Source organism: Acanthaster planci, linkage group LG07 (assembly GCF_054643075.1).
Source record: "Acanthaster planci isolate LZ-2023a linkage group LG07, COTS_SCS, whole genome shotgun sequence".
In the NCBI taxonomy this organism is placed as follows: domain Eukaryota; kingdom Metazoa; phylum Echinodermata; class Asteroidea; order Valvatida; family Acanthasteridae; genus Acanthaster; species Acanthaster planci.
This window is the reverse complement of record NC_141783.1, coordinates 13,833,315-13,850,035: the sequence shown is the minus strand read 5'-3', so window position 1 is coordinate 13,850,035 and position 16,721 is coordinate 13,833,315. Positions and strand designations below refer to the sequence as shown.

Here is a 16,721-nt window from a genome sequence, read left to right as displayed (position 1 = left end):
CACACTTGAGCAAATTCTTCTCTTAAGCAGCTCTATAACATTGGACCCAGGACTGTTCTGCAATGATAGTCCTTTGGTGAAAACAGACCACTTGTGTACATAAATTCATACAAGTTTGGCTTGCAATGTGCTAAACATGTCCAGCCAATTTCTATTTGATCGTACGGTCTTTGCGTGCTAGCCTGACACATGCAGGGGCCCATTTGAAATACAACGCACCACCCTGTCTCCTCTTTATCGGTGAGGGAGCCATTCAACTCAGGGCGGAGAGGCTAGCATTTCGGCATTCCAAACACTGAGCCATCATTTCCTACAGCTTGCAGTCAGCAGTTCTCACTCGCTTGTACCACTGAAAACACCTCTATTTCTGACTGCACATACATGTATTTGAGGTTATCATTGACCTTCCCAAAAGCTGAAAACAAAATCTGTCCTGAAGATGATTTTATCTCTTTTTGTGGACCAGAAATGTAGCAAATGAGCATTTTATTTCTTTGACGAGTCTTTCCAACATGTGCGACTACAAGTAACACTCTGAGTCCAACATCACAAATGTTGAGGCGACAGCCCTTGGTAAGTCAATACACACCAACATCTCAACTTATGACAAATGGTCCCATTCTTAAGGGTCTTTTGGAACTGACTACAGCTCTTTGATCAGTAAAAGTCCCTATTAAGTTTCTCCTTTTACAAGAAAATTGCTCCTCAAAATGTCAGCAGACTCCAGGTTCTGCGAATTCCAAACTGGGCCAATTGTCGAAACAAAATACAGACCCAAAAAAGGTCATAAAAAATTGTCCTACCCATTCACAGAAGGAAAGAAAGGCAACAGTACCAACTGCAGACTTACTTTGTCAAGAGCAGTCAGACTTTCGGGCGATTCAATCACTTTTCACCTCAAATGACACCCACAACAACAGAGCAAACTACCCTACTATGCTACCTCACTGTGTGGATCAGACAGGCTATTAAAGGTGGGCTGTCAAGCATTCAGGAGCTACTACAGCAAAACATGTTTTTCTCCCCGAGTCTGGCGATATTCCTGTTATTTGGGGTCAAATTCAGCCGGGGAAAGGCCAACCAAAAGCAAATTTCCTGTGAAACACTGTATCAAAGACAGATATACATGTACACATCAGTTTCTTCTCATTCCTGATATGAGACAGACTTTCTTGGTCTTTGGAACAAACAAGATTCTATCTGGGAAAAAAAAAAACGGTGCAACTGAAAACGGCTCAGTCAGAAGCAGAAAATTGAGTACTTTTTGTCTGATAATGGTAGAGGCATGTTTTCGCTGTTTGTCTTATTAAAAAGTCTGTGCAGTTCTTGAATATTTACAAATGTACTTAAATCTATCAAAATATCTATCAATGAAAATGAGTCACAAGGTTTTCATACATGTACCAGTAGAAGGCCCATAAACAAATCTTCCACTGTGGAACTCAACTAGATTTGTCCATGTACATGTACGGTACATTTTACCCCCATCAAGTACATTTCATTTACACGATGGGAAAAGAAAATGAAACATCGAAGCCCACTCTGTCCATTTTAACACATAACCACATCTTGCATCGGAGAGCCAAAATCTTCCCAAAGTGCACTGCCAATTCTTTCAAGCATTTTTGATTTTCAACTCCACTGAAATTGGAGTAACAAAGTTGTTAGCAGTAGGCAATGACCCACAAACTACATGTACATGTACACTGACATGATTAAGGCATCACATGGGAGCAGACTACCAGGAGAGTAATAACAAAAGCATGCACACACAAGGTGGTAATCTTATCCAACATATCCAGTATCAATGGCATTCTTCCCGGTTCTCTGCACACACAATGGACACCATAACTAAAAACAGGAAATACGCATACCGGTAGGTGTAAAAGCATCGTTTTCAGTATTTCCAAAGAATTTTTGAAGTCAAGCCGGGAATAGCAGTGGCACTGTTTTCTTATTACTTTGTTCTAAATCAATTTCTCCAAACCTAAATGTAGCAAGAAAATTCATGCTGTCGCTGTACAACTCTAGCTTGCATAGACATGTGCACAAAACAGACAAAGAGGAGGAGGCAAGTCTTCTCTTTTCCCTACTCTGTTTTTAAGGTACATGTACAGTCTGTCATTTGTCAACTGTGCATTACAGCTGTGTGTTCATTTCAGGCAACGAAAATGTTCAAAATCTAAAGAAAGTGATTAACAACTCAAGTTTGAGCTCAATGAAATCTGTATGTACCGGAATATGTCAAGTGAAACAATATTCTAGGATCTCGGTTTCAAATCAAAAGTTGCTGAGTCATGTTTTGAATTGTGCCCGAAGTCCACATCCATTTACGTGTCCCGGTATGTACATTATATGCGACGTTGTGCACTGAATCAACGAATTATGGCAACTACGCTCATGTGCATCGTGTCACTCTCAATGCTTGCGTTTGCTTCACTGCATTAAACATAAACAACAATCGGCAAATTCCAAAATGTCTATAGACACAACATTGGGAATGGCCTTCTTTCATAGCTTTCTTCCAAATCATAGCTTGCCCAAAAGGATTATCTCACAGGAAGCTCAGTCCCATAACTACATGTATGAGTATATTTAAACCAAGTGAACTTTCCGGCAATTTCCTCAATTTCTCCAATGGTCAGCTGCAAATGTGAGACCATGACTTTACCGGTAAGTGACAAAAATCGGGACTTCCACTATTTTACTGTCTTCAAAAGCCCTCTTTTCCTAATTCCTTCAAAGGGTTGATCAAGAAACCAGAGATCCATGTACACATACGTGTACAAGCGAGCTTGGGCAACCTGTTTCCCCACTCCCAGCTTGAACTCTGGCCTACTAAATGTCAATTTTCCACAACTGAACAACATAATCCCTCCAAAGCCAGCGAGGCAATGCTTGTCTTAATCCATGAATATTGTAACATACGTGCATCTAATACCCTGATCACTTGCCCAGGAGGCACTGGGAAAAATGCACATGAAAATTCTGAGACTGAATGCAATGTACACGTACTGGGTACAGTACATCTACGTGTACATCCCTTCTTATTCCTGCTTATTCCAGGATTATCCCTAGCTAGAAAACTCATCTGCAACTCAAACAAGGCAGATGTAATACTCGGTAGAAAACCCACTGTGTGCTGCGAGTCTGTAAATGTCACGAAGGGAAAGTTTAAACATCTTACACGACAAAGAAGTAGCAAATTCTCTCAGCGCAGCTTGATATAAAAACGAAGTGTGGTAACTGGAAATCATATTTTGTTTTTGCAGAGGCACTATGGAATAAATTCTGTTGGTAAAGAACAATTTTCAGAGACCTTCCTTTTTTGGGCTTGTGGAAAATGTTCTTGGACTTGTAGAAAATTGCAAACAACTTGGGGAAGTATTTGGAATTTTTGGGCAACCTACAGTACATGAACAATGTACATGTATAACAGCCTGCTCTTTATTGCCCATGTACATGTATATGTACACTGAATAGGATTATTGGCAATTTCTTCATCCTTACTTTCTCGTCACTGTTCAATCTTTTGGAAACTAATTAACCACTTGATGCCGGGGTGCCCGGTACCCGAGACCTTAGGTTTGTGACCATAGCCAGGGAGCCCGAAATCAGACACAGGAGCTGAGCCTTGTAACAAAAGAATGTACTCGGAACAAAAGACTGGGCTGCTGGGAATTGCCAACATTTTTTCAGTTGTCAATAGCGGAGGAAATCAGTCATTGTTTTGAAACAGTATACCACCATTTGTGGCATTCAGCGCAAGCAGATTACGACCGGGGCCAAAAGCGCTCCAGTGATGAGCGATACAATACCGCTGCATGCTACTCTGGACGCATTTGAAAAGACGCCAGCAGTGCACTGGGCCAGTTTCGGCAACAAACGAAAATTACGGACCACCACACAATCTGGGCTCTCTTTACAAGGTGGCAGGCCTGGCTGAAATCCTCGGGCATCATTAGATGTTTTGCCTGTCAGATTAGAGTAGCCACAGACAGTCATTTGTGTGGGTGTCAATGTCCAGTAAATGAAGTTATGAATTTTTGAAGAATTTGGAAAATGGGAAATCTTGAAAATCCCGCGGGAACTCATCAAGCAACTTCGATTTACCTGGCAGCATATGGTTAACCTACAGTGGGAGAAGGTAGCAAGACATCAATACAACATTGACTGCAATTAGCTCTCCCATCACTGATCTAAGGAGTACCACTCTTTTTGTCAACAAACCGGGCAGTGACAGCTCTCTCAAACAATATCAGGAATGGCCATCTTCATCCAGTCACTGAATCTTCTCTGCCTTTAAAAAAACCCAGACGACAACCAAATCCTGGCGACAGGATCTGATGCATAATTGACTCCGGCAGTCAACCTATGGACTCGTCGCTGCCGCCCACGCCGGTGCAGGCAGTCTGCATGAGTTGTTCCCCAAGACACCAAGGGATGATGCATGCTCCATGCGGGATTCGCTTTCCAAATGCACTGTGAATGCATCCTTGCCCTGTGAGATGGCACATTTGGGCAATCTACCATAGAACCTCTGGACTAATCCACATGAACTCCAAAGACTAAAGCACAAGTTCCCCATCTACAGGGTTCATAGTGTCAAAACCACAAAAGATTCAGGGACGTTTAATGACTTTTATGGTATATTTTCAAAGACTTTTTTAATGACTTCCATAGGTGCAATTCTCCTTTGATGTGACATCAGGGGGCTTTGACATAATAATAACTGTCCATGATTCGCAGATTGGCACACTTAACACAAAATAATGAAATGTGTCTTGAAATGCACGTGCAAGATGTGAAAGATGAATATTTAATGACTTTTAATGACTTTATACACTTTTAATGACTTTTCCAGGAATTTTATGACAATAAACTATAAAGATTTTAAAGGAATTTAATGACTGCTATGAACCCAGATCCATCCACACCAACGCAACAGTCACGTGGCACTAACCAAAGAAACTGTATTATTAATTTGAATTTGTATTGTTAATTACACCCAAATATTCAATAATTATGAAAGTGAATCATTTGAGATTATCAATATACGTATTTCAGGGAGGGATAGGAAACTCCCAGTGAAATGTTAAAACTAAAGACAATTTGGTCTAAACAACGGCCATATAAATAGGGCTGAGATCAATTCAAATAATTCACTGTTCGAATATTCAACCTTAAATTCGATCAAATACCTGAATACTAGGTGGTACCTACCAGCAGATTGTTGATGAACAAACCATACACAAAATCCGTTGCAATAACACACGCAATTGTCTATATATATTATAATCACTATAATAGCTTGTCACGTCTATGAGTATCTCCAGTCACGATTTAGCAAGATTTGGAGACGAACAATACTTCTTGTCCCGTTGAAAATTTCTAGTTCTTTTAATTTTTTTCATGACAAATTTACTTTTTGAATCGTTAAGATTTCTGTCACTTTTCATCTGAATCTGCTTTGAACAAGCTTCCATGGTGCAATTTTTCTCATTTAAAACAAAAAATAATTCTACCTTTCTTTTACTGAATGTTGCATTCGAATATTCAAATTCAAAATAAACATGTAATATTCAAATATTTGATAACTGATCAAATATTCAGATATGTGGCACAGCCCTACATATGAATGTAGAAAAAACGGTAAGTTGGTGTCAGAAACAGTTTCATGGGTAACAGAAGCATTTTTGGGCCAATGAAATGGGTGACTAGATTCCCGTACATCAGCCCTCACCCCCTGACAGGCCATTTACAAACATGCACATGTTGAAATGCTTTAAAGGGTATGCTGGTCGAAGACCAAGGCTAAAGTCCACACACCCACAGAAATGAAACATTTCATCTAATCAATTTTATAAGCAATGCACACAAAGCATTTTCTTCCAAATAATTTTGAAGACGCGACTTTTTTTACTGGAGAGTTTTGTAGTTCAAAGTGAGCTCAGCACCACTGACCACTGATATGCAGGTCTAACCTAAGCACAGCAAGTTTATTTCCCCATCTACGTATTCTTCCTAACGGGGTAAAAATACTTGTGAGACTGAACAGTTTGTAGAGACAACAAAGGACTGCAGCAACACCGTGGAGAAAACAGCCTGAAAGCAATGCTGAATGACTTCACTTCTCAGATCACCACCATAAGCCCCATCACTGTACGACTCTCAAGTACAAGTGAACGTTGTGCGATGGATTGGCAAAGTACATGTTTATGAGGTGGGGAATGCGATTCCCAGCTTTCGTGTGATGAGATTTTGAGTCAGTGACTGTGCTTGGGGTTTCCAGTATCTGAATCAATGGTAAACCAGATCTGCAATTGCTGCTGCAAATACAATATTATTTAGTTGATAAGACAGATATATACATGTGCGGCTGTTTTGTTCTTAGTATATATGTACAATGTACGAGTCCCCAATGATGCTTGTTTCAAAACTATTCAAGTTTACATACTGCTATGCTGTACATGTACATTTTTATCCTTACAGGACATACATGTGCTGGTATGTACTCATCTTTGGCTTTTCTTGGGGACTGTAAACTAAAGCGCGTGACACAGTCTGAGATGTGTTGTGTTTACCTTCACTTTCTGGTGCTTTACCTACACCAATTTGACCAGCTCCATGAACTCTGCAGCAGGGTCCCCCCTGGGGTACTGGTAGGTGTGAGGTGCTTCAACAAGTTTTGCCAAAAAGTTAGAGCCTAAAACATAAGCGAGTGTTTTTAAAAAAGCCTAAAATAAATTTGATATGACACATTTACATGTAATCCAAATTTTTCATCTAAAATAAATCCATCTTGTATTCAATGTCCTTCCTTATCATTCTGAATGATTTAAAACCGATTTTATTTCAAATTATCTGACTTTTGTTGCTTTTTCCTTCCATCTTTGTCTACTGTAAGTGTGAGGTGGTAAAATTCAACAGAGAAGCCTGAGGTGGTCGCTAAAATCAGTGAGGTGGGCCGCATCACAATTGAATAGGCAGGGGAAACACTGCTCCACAAGAGGACACAGATGAAGAGTGCACAAAACGTGTCTGGAGACAAGACTGCTGTTGCAAAGACTACCATACACATGCAATGTACCACCATCTCACAGTAATGATCTGTCCATGTAAGTGTACCTTACACACAGCTTATCTCCCATGGGCGTTGGCAGGATTTTTTTGGGGGGGGGCAGCAAAGCACACTTTCCCAGGGGAGGGAAATTTCCAGAGACAGGGAGAAGAAGGGAATAGCAAAGCACTCATCAGCTAAGCAATAGGAGGGGTCAATTTTGAGGGCTTTTGTTTTTCAAGCAACTTGGAGATTTTCATGTATTTTAAACATTTTTATTGCTTTTTCCTCCTCCCTTTTTAAAAATGTTTCTTATGTTTAAATTTTTGGTGGGGCCAAATGTCTCCCTTACCACCTCTCAACCCCCTTCCCCCAGCGACGTTGAAGTCATTGACATTTTAGACACTTTTCTTCATCAGGCTACAAGTCCTTCCAAGACAACACTTGCAAAGCTAACTCAAAACATCATCGGTCAAACCAACTTTCATCAACCTAACGAGCTCTAACCGCAGGTGCACTGTCTTGCCTTCAGCTTCACAATCCTCCCCCACAGTTTCAGCAGGGGGGAAAAACAGCATGCAGTGCCTGATTTCTACAGAATGGAACTGACCATTAATGTCATCGGCATTACGTCCTGTCAGCTTTTGGTCTCCAACGCACAGGCTCAACCATCAGATTGATCAAACTTTTGTCTTCATTCTTTCCCTCCCTTCGGGCACCTAACATGCTCTGCTTTGATTCCCGTTCCCTTTTGTCCATCCTTACAGGATGAGAAACCAGGGCACCGACCACAGGGGAATTTAATTATGAGGCAGTGTCTTAACCAACTGCCTGTGACTTAGGGTAACCAGACATGCACGTACATGTACATGCACCGAGACACCTGTACATGTACGCACTGTACAAAAAATAACTGCAGCCAAAATCCAATGGCTTCCACTACCCGCGCTTCCACATTCACAAGCTGTACATTAATTAAACCTCTCAATCACGACCTTTCCTACTTCCAGAGGTCTTCCTGTTTCATATGCTCCCATTCCACTCACTCCAGGTGTGTGTTTTCACAACTCTAACTGAAGCATGTTGGTGATATTAAAGGAATAACCAGGAACATATTTAAGGTGCTCTCCCCCCCAAAAAAAAACCACTGCAGGACCAGAAATGATTATGTCCTCCGACAGAGACCAAGTACAAAGGAGCAGACAAACTTTTCAATGAACATCATTTTCACTCAATATTTGGCACGTCTTTTGCCAGTGCTGCTGTCTCTTTTCACATTTTAGGAGAAAGTACATGTACAGGTACCTCTTTTGATTTGTTGTGACAAAAATTCTGGAATGTATAATTCACTGAGATGACAAAATACAGTCTGCTTGTTTTTTTGCAATTTTTAACAGACACTGAATCAACTCTGGCTCTCAGGTCTCGTTTTTTTTCAGAGCACAGACATACCCATACATGTACATATCATGGAAGCATAACTGAAATTGACAAAACACCCAATGCGCCTGGATGTGCTAACAAGTGGGTCAATGAGTGATTAGCAACATCCTTGCTGCATCGGCCATACAAGTTTTCCTACCCAGAAGTACTGTGTATCGATGTACACTGTACATCATGAAGTGTAATGACCATGCACCAAAAGGGTGTTGAATTTTGTTTTTTGGGGGGACATTAACGTGAATATGGACACTTTTAGGAAATTGGCCTGTCACCCAATCTTCATGAAGATCAAGTAGCACAAGAAATGCTCTGTTGGCCTCACAGGTTGGCCATATTGAATTGAAAGTGAGGTTTACTGTTTTACTTTGGCACCTGAGAAGAAAAATGAAACCACTGAATTAAAAATTGATTACAAAATAATGTCATTAATGCTGATGAAGAATTAACAAGTCATAATAAATATCAAAATGTTTTGAGCAACATTTGACAAAAGTGAGGTACCGGTATGGTGCCTACTGTCACTGCCCTATTTAACATATTACATCAAATAAGATTCAAGGAACACAATCCAAAATTGCTTCCCAATGAAGACAGTTGATTCAGGCCTGACTTCAAAACGTCACAATCTCAAACAATTCAACCACCATCGTGTTACTGTTAATGGATGTCAGAGCAGCTTGTCAAACAATCTCCATTCACGTCCACTAATTAATGCAGAATGCACCATAATGCTCCGTACGTGGAGGCTTAGAGACCAAGACATTGCAAGCATCCAGACAGCGCACAAACCCATGCATGTAGTTGTTCAATCGTGCAGCATGGCCAGGCACAGTGTGGAATCGCTATGCTTGGGTTGTCAGACAAATTAAAATCTCTACTTCAAATGAAGACCCTGTCCAGCAGAAATAATTAATCCACACAATATACATGTATTAATCGGAAAAAATCTACATAAATACAAAATAAGAGCCGTACATGTACATGTATATGTTGCCTTTCAGTTGACAGATTTTTGCCCTCACCTTGACAACTTTCCAGATCATTACTTCATTATTCGGAACAACATTCCGAAAAACTCTTGCAATTTTCAACCCAAGATGTACCCGGTACATGTACATGCCCCAACCTCATGGAATGACCCATATACACATACTGTAAAAAATGAATAGACGCAACAAGACGTGTACACCACTACACCTGAAGGTAATGCATTATAACATTCATGTGTTGTACGATGTACACGCACGTACTTGTAAAATTTATGCTGGGCAGACAAATCAATCATGCTAGTCTGGAGTCTGTATGGCGAATTGTTTTTTAATTGTAATCTTTAGTGTTACCCAAGACACATAACGAAGACTATTCCTAATTGAAATTCAAGCTCTCTGTCATCAACCTATCACAGATGCTGGTGTCCTCTTTGAAACTGACAACAGTATGGTACATCTACATGTACACTGTACACGTTTCATGGTTGTTCTTTTGTAACATTAAGAAATTTTTCTTTGATTCAATACGGGCGTTCACAATGCAGTTCACCACCATGAGGTTATCATGGAGAGGTCTTTCATAGTGCATCATGGGATAAATAGTCGACATACATGTAGTCTCTTTCACTAATGGAAACTTTCATTTTTCCAAATGTTTGTTTATCTCGGTTGAAAATTCAAAATTGCTTATTGCGAATGGGTGTTAGGTAGTCAAAATGATGCTTTTATATGTGGTGCAGGGACGAACTCAATCAATCAAATATATACATGTACATGTAGTTACACTCAATCGCGGCAGCATGTCGACCATGAACTTGGAAAGTGGCCTGTCTGCAACAAACTCTTGGTGGCGCACTTTATTGTGAATCACCCGTATTGCTGAGCGTACACTTTGTTTAAAGTCTCAGACACGTCTCCAACAACACTTTGGTGTGCACGAAAAACCACCGAGAAAAAAAATTTCTGAAGTTCTGATTAATTTATCATCTGGCCCCTGGTACCTACCACAAGAGAAATCAAGCAGTGGAATGCCACTTGGCCTACATGATATAACAGTAGTTACAAATCTCATCGGGAAAACCCAACACACTAGGATCTCAGCTATTCTAAACTGTTTGCACAGAGTCCCTTCTATAAATATCTTCAGAAAGGCATGTTTTCAAATTTCTCATTGAGCCAAAAATGTTCAGATTTTAATTTTGATCTGACATTTAAAAAATTTTTAATCCTGGCTAGCTACAGGATGAACTTGAGAAATTGGTAAATCAACAGCTCAGTTTAGACACAAAACACTGGTACAAGAAATCTACAACGTTTGGTGCACTTGAACAAAAAACAATGTACACGAACAAATGCACTTTCCTAGTAAGATTTGCGCAGAGCATGAACGGCAATAAATAATAGAACAACCAAACTGACGGCCCTCTTCTCAGGTGCCACTCACCCTGATATTCTCAAAAGATTGTCTGTTTGTCACATCAAAGAGCAGCAGAAGGGCATGTGCGTCCCGGTAGTATGCATGCGTGACGCTGCGAAATCTCTCCTGGCCAGCTGTGTCCCAGATCTAAAGAAGGCCGGGGAGAAGGAAAAAAAAAACAAGAAAAAAGAAAAAACAGAGACGTAAGTGTAAATTGAGGGGTTGGAGATGGGGAAGACTGAGACGTGAATCAGCCTTTCTCTGTTGGGGGTTAACCCGAACGGTAAAGGTCTGACCTGGCGGCGTGATAACATCATGATCAAGATGTCGACGAGGGAGGAAAGGGGAAGGAGGCTACTGAAGCATATTGAACCACGGTTGAACATCCATGACAAAGGAAAACATCAATGCTTCCTAGGGAAATCAGATTGAATGCCATCTCTCCACATGTGCATAAATCAACATGTGCAATGCATTTAGACTTTTGAAAGGCCTTGTATTTCTCACCCGAACATGTGTGTGAAAAAATCTTTTTCAAAGGCTAACTGTAAAATGATGGACCACATGTCCATGTCCATTTACAGTACATGTACCGGTACCATACATGTACATGTACATCTAGCAGTCTGTACATGTACATGAACAGTATCAAGACATCAACAGGCCTGAGTACTGATGATGTCACACTGAACTGCACATGTACACTTTTCTGTGGAGTTTCAAACCGTTCCTCCCCACCTACTGGTAGCTCCCAATCACACTGGAAAATGTACATTGTACACGTGCATGCGTAAATCTATTACATGCATCTGCACGGCAAATTAGAAATGTAAATCATAATATTACTTAAAACCTGCATGAAAAGGTTCTCAAATCAACAAAAATGGACAAATTTAAATTTACAAAAAAAGGCAGTGATTGGGAGCTAACTGGAACATGCACAAGTTTTCATGAAGTACACACTGTCTCAGACTAATCTCACACAAACATACAACCACTCCAGCGCCTGTGACTTATCACTCCTTTTCATTCCACTACAAATACATGTACTTGAAACACAGTTCAGCGAAAGTGGACTGATCAGTCCCCCTCATCCAAGCCCTTCAAGTAGTGTTACATCTACAAAGAGTTAACTGCAATTTACATGCTCCATCCATCATCCAGCTTTTTTTCAACATTCTGGGCACAGACAGCACTTATAATATTCACATTAAGACACAGAACTAAACCTAAAGGTCAGACACTCAATCATCGTAAATCTTCTGTGCAAATTTGGTCATTCCTGCTAGTGCATTAATCCCTTTTAATTGCATCTGTAATCACACCAGCCACCCACTGCTTGGCCAGTGTACCACGGTTGCTGCCTAAGTGCAAATTCAGAAAGGGATGACAGATGCAATCATGTACATGTATCAAAGATGTTGATAAAAACACAGCTAGTGTAAACCATACACTGTGCCCACTGACCGATTTCAATTGAATGCTTCCGTGTTGTTATTCAAGCCAAACAGTGTACAGTGTACCGGTATCTATCCAATAGTCTTCCCGAAAATCTGAAATGTCACCATTATTCCATTTTATTCGATTTTGTTACAAACCAGAATTGTTACAGTCCTCTGTACTACTGATGCCACTATTTGTTCACCTGTGCACTTTTCTATGGAGCCAGTGGGGGCCCACGGTTCACTGAGCACCATAAGAAAGCACACACATTTGACCAATGAGGCACCATTGGTGTGGAAGCCCGTATATGTGTGTGACATGTTGAACTCAAATAGAATGTAGATGTACATTAAATGAAATAATTCTCTTAGTGGAATTTATATCTGTGTACATACTGGAAATACAAAGCCTGGCTATCAAAATCTTGAATAACAGGATATATGCATGTATATCCTTTTTGAATTCAATGTGCAATACACACCATTGACCACCAAAAACATTTTTCACTAAAAAAAAAATATTCTATTACATGTACCTACTAAAGTTCAGCAATTGGTATTTTGGTCTATTTGAACACCTGGTGAGTGCACGCACAACCTTCTGTCACCAAAAACAAACACCACAAATCCGCACCATACATTACAAACAGGCCAGAAGTGATTGGTTTAACTGAGCGCTCTGCCACATGACGACAACATGCCAAGGCACCGAGCCTATCGCCGTCATTCACCGAGCGCCGACAGTGTTCAAAGGCAAACACCCTTGGGATGTCAATGCCCGCCGTGACGTCACGGCACCTCAATTTGTGAGGCTTGCCAACTTAAGACGAGATCTCCCGGCTTTCCGGATCCCGGCACTTTGAATCAATATGATCTAGTAAGCAGAGCAACAACAACTCTGCTTACCCTCCCACAAACCCATTCAATTATCCCTCTGTCTTTTTCTTTCCCCCAGCCAACAGTGCTGCACATTTTGGACACATGAATGTGCTCACTTTCATCAATAAAATTGCCGGCCTGTAGTGCTTACAAAAGCTGGGGGGGGAGGGGAGTTTTGGAGTGGCTGAGAAGGAGGCTATCCATGTTTTTCCCTCAATTTTTCTTTTATTATTTGTGACAATGAGGCACAAGTCCCCGGAGACAATCTTGAGATAAAGGCCTTCAAAAGAATCTTGTAAAAATGTCAATGAGTAATAGGAACATTTTCAGTGATCAACTCCCTGCGTCTATTTTCACCAGGATGCCAACACAAAAAAAGGTGAAATTGCTCTTTTGTACACAAACTAAGAATAAATTATTGGAATAGAAAAAAAAATGCCTTATGACATATTTCCACAAAGTGGGTCATATTTCAGTAAATAGGACCACAATATTTAATGAAGTCTTTTTTTGGGCCTTTCACAATGTAGCCGGAAAATTTTAAAATGTGCATCACGAACATTTAAGAATATACATGTACACATGTATACAGGAACTTTGTACCATTTCTACTATAAAACGCATGAGCAATGCATACGAAAAGTAAAAATGAGAGGGGGGGATTTCAAATGTCCGGCATTGAGAGGGATATCCAATTTTCCTGAAGAGCACACAATTACCGGTGCCTGTATGCTGGAGTCTAGCCTACAAACATGCACATGTACCTGTAATAGATGTGCACTTTTTGAGCACTGATGCCATTTGTCCTTAATTGAGACAATTTTCTGATGAATTTATCTTCTTAAATGAGATCATCTTGCCACCATCAGCTACACAAAGTTATCAACCTACCAGTACAGTGTACATGTATACCATTACAGTACCAATTCTGGTCTGCTGTACCCCCAGTACATGGGTCATTCCATGAGGTTGGAGCACAATTTTGGCAGTGTCCATTGTTACGTGGGTTCCATAAAAGTGAACGGTTATTTCCCTGCATGTGGATTCCAAATTATACATCTTGCAAGGCTGAATACAGAGGTGTGTGTTTTTACAGAGTAAATGACCGACTCTACAGGTCATGACAGGTGGTAAAAGTTTTGGATGTAACAAAGACACCATCACAAATTGTGCCCAAACCTCATGGGTTGACCCATTTCCTTCTAGTGGTCATGCTCAAAACCTAGCCCACAGTTGATGCAAATTAGGACACAGTGTCTGGCATGATTGAAATAAAACTCAGCTTGCAGGGCTGTGCCAAATATTTGATCAATTATCAAATATTTGAATATAGTTTTCAGAATTTGCATATTCGACTGCAAAATTCATGAAAACGGTGAATTTTCTTTTGTTTTAAATGAAAAAACTTGCACTACGGAGGCTTGTTTCACGCAGATGCAAGTGAAGAGCAACAAAATTCTTACAACGATTCAGAAAGTAAATTATTCATGAAAAAATGTAAAAGGAATAGAAATTTTGAACAGGGCAAGAAGTATTGTTTTTCTCTTAAAATCATGGCTGGAGATACTCCCAGACATGAGAAGCTATCAAAAAGATTACAATTGTGTGTGTGATTGCAACTGATTTTGCATATGGTTTGTTCATTAACAATCTGCTGGTCGGTATGACCGAATATTCGGATATTCAATCAAATTGAAGGTTGAATTTTGAATAGTGAATTATTCAAATTGACTCCAGCCCATCAGCTTGCAATTTGATCATACAGTCCCGAATCCGCCAATTTTTAGCGTAATCCTTCACGGTGTTCATGCATCCTTGGGGGAAAGGTTAATGCACGAAAAACCATAGGATTTCAATGATGTACATGAACTCTGTAAATGAACATACACGTACAGTACGCCTACGTACATGTACAGTACTTCATAGGTACCTCTTTCACTTAATCACGCATGCCGCCATGTCAAATGCAGTAACTGGCTGCATAAAATATTGAGAAACAATGGGAGGCCCCCACCTACGGAGTGGGGCCAGTCAGACAGTCTTATGGACTACGTGTACATGTATGTGGCTCAGTGTTTACAAGGACAGCTACAGGAATATAAATCTTTTGTTCATCTACGTACACAACAGGGTGGTTAATGGGAAAAGATCTCAAGAGGTAATCCCACGCACTGCCCAGTGACAGCGGTCATACATGTACTTTTTGAATGTCGAATGATGCAGAAAGCAAATTTTTCACAATTTTCAAAAGTACCGTTGAAATTAGAAGAATTTTGCCAAGAATTGAATCTTGTCTTCATTTCAGTCAAATACCAGGGTATCAAATATAACGATGAATACATCGATCAAAATGTACTGCGTAATATACCACTGTATACAATGTATGTACATATTCCAGAATACTGGAGAAATAAAAATACTGTACTAAGTACAATATTTCTCAAAACCCATTACTCCTGCACTTGGAGTTGATAATACAAGCAAAGATGTTCCACAACACATGTAACTCAAACATGGATGTGTAGTATGTTTACATTCTGCATGTATATTGCAGCAGTGTATACGTACACATGTACATGTGCCAAGGGTACATCACGTGCTCTCAACATGATTGAACGCGGTGCATCCCCAACAGAACACTACAGCCACACAGGTAGGCTCTTTGCATGCAGAATGATCTACGAGTATTAACCACTTGCTGCCGGGGAGCCCCGTTTCGAGCACCATGGGTTTATATGCAGAGCCGGGGTGCCCGAAATGGGACAAAAGAGCTGGTCCGTGTTAAACAAAAGACCATACTCGGAACAAAAGACCTGCTGCTGGGAACTGCCATCATTTTTCAGCTTGCATTTATCAAAGGTAATCTGTCACTGTTTTTTTTTAAACAGTATACCTTTGTTTTGGGCATAGCGCGTCCTGGGATTAGCACCACGGACAAAAGTGCTCCAGGGCCCCATTGATGAGCAACACAGCACCGCTGCATGCTAATCTAGCCGCGTTTGAAAAGACGCCACTCGCATTCACTGGGGACAAAGGAGATAACGCAACATCTCACAATTCTGGGCTCTCTTTACAGAGCGGCAGGCCTGGCTGAAATATTCAAGAGTCAATGAAGGTTACCTGTAAGCTTAGAGTAGCCACCAAACAGTCATTCGTGTCAGTGTAAACGTCCATTAAATGAAATTATGAATTTTTGAAGAATTTTGAAAACTGAAAATCTTGAAAATCCCCCGTATGTGTGCACTGTATTTTTGAAAGGACCCGGCAGCACGTGGTTAATGTACACACGTGCCAGGCACTCCCCGTGTACATGTACAATGTACATGTAAGCGTATGTAGTGTTGTTGTGTATACCCACGCATTGCAGTAACATTCAGTGTGGCATGCCAATTTGGGCAAAAGACCTGCATGAAACATGAATGTATAAATGTTCATGTACAGTACGTATGTATGCACACACCTACATGTACGTACATGTATGTATGTGCTCT

General features: G+C 40.4%; 1 protein-coding gene and 1 long non-coding RNA gene across 3 annotated transcripts in view; one reads left to right on the top strand and one right to left on the bottom strand.

The window, feature by feature from the left end:
• The window catches only part of LOC110980887 (ras-related protein Rab-26-like), a 45,989-nt gene that overhangs the window by 11,223 nt on the left and 18,045 nt on the right, over window positions 1-16,721 (bottom strand). Inside the window, exon 4 of the mRNA XM_022237942.2 lies at window positions 10,937-11,056. Within this exon, the coding sequence (XP_022093634.1) occupies window positions 10,937-11,056 (120 nt within the window). The remainder of the gene's footprint in view (window positions 1-10,936; window positions 11,057-16,721) is intronic.
• Window positions 1,546-8,001, top strand: LOC147798651 (uncharacterized). Of its 2 annotated transcripts, XR_015425925.1 has the most exons (4): window positions 1,546-1,876; window positions 6,493-6,662; window positions 6,908-7,118; window positions 7,480-8,001. It is a non-coding gene; the product is annotated as an uncharacterized LOC147798651 (long non-coding RNA). The 2 variants fall into 2 exon arrangements; XR_015425926.1 differs by lacking the exon at window positions 7,480-8,001 and having other exon boundaries at window positions 6,908-7,270.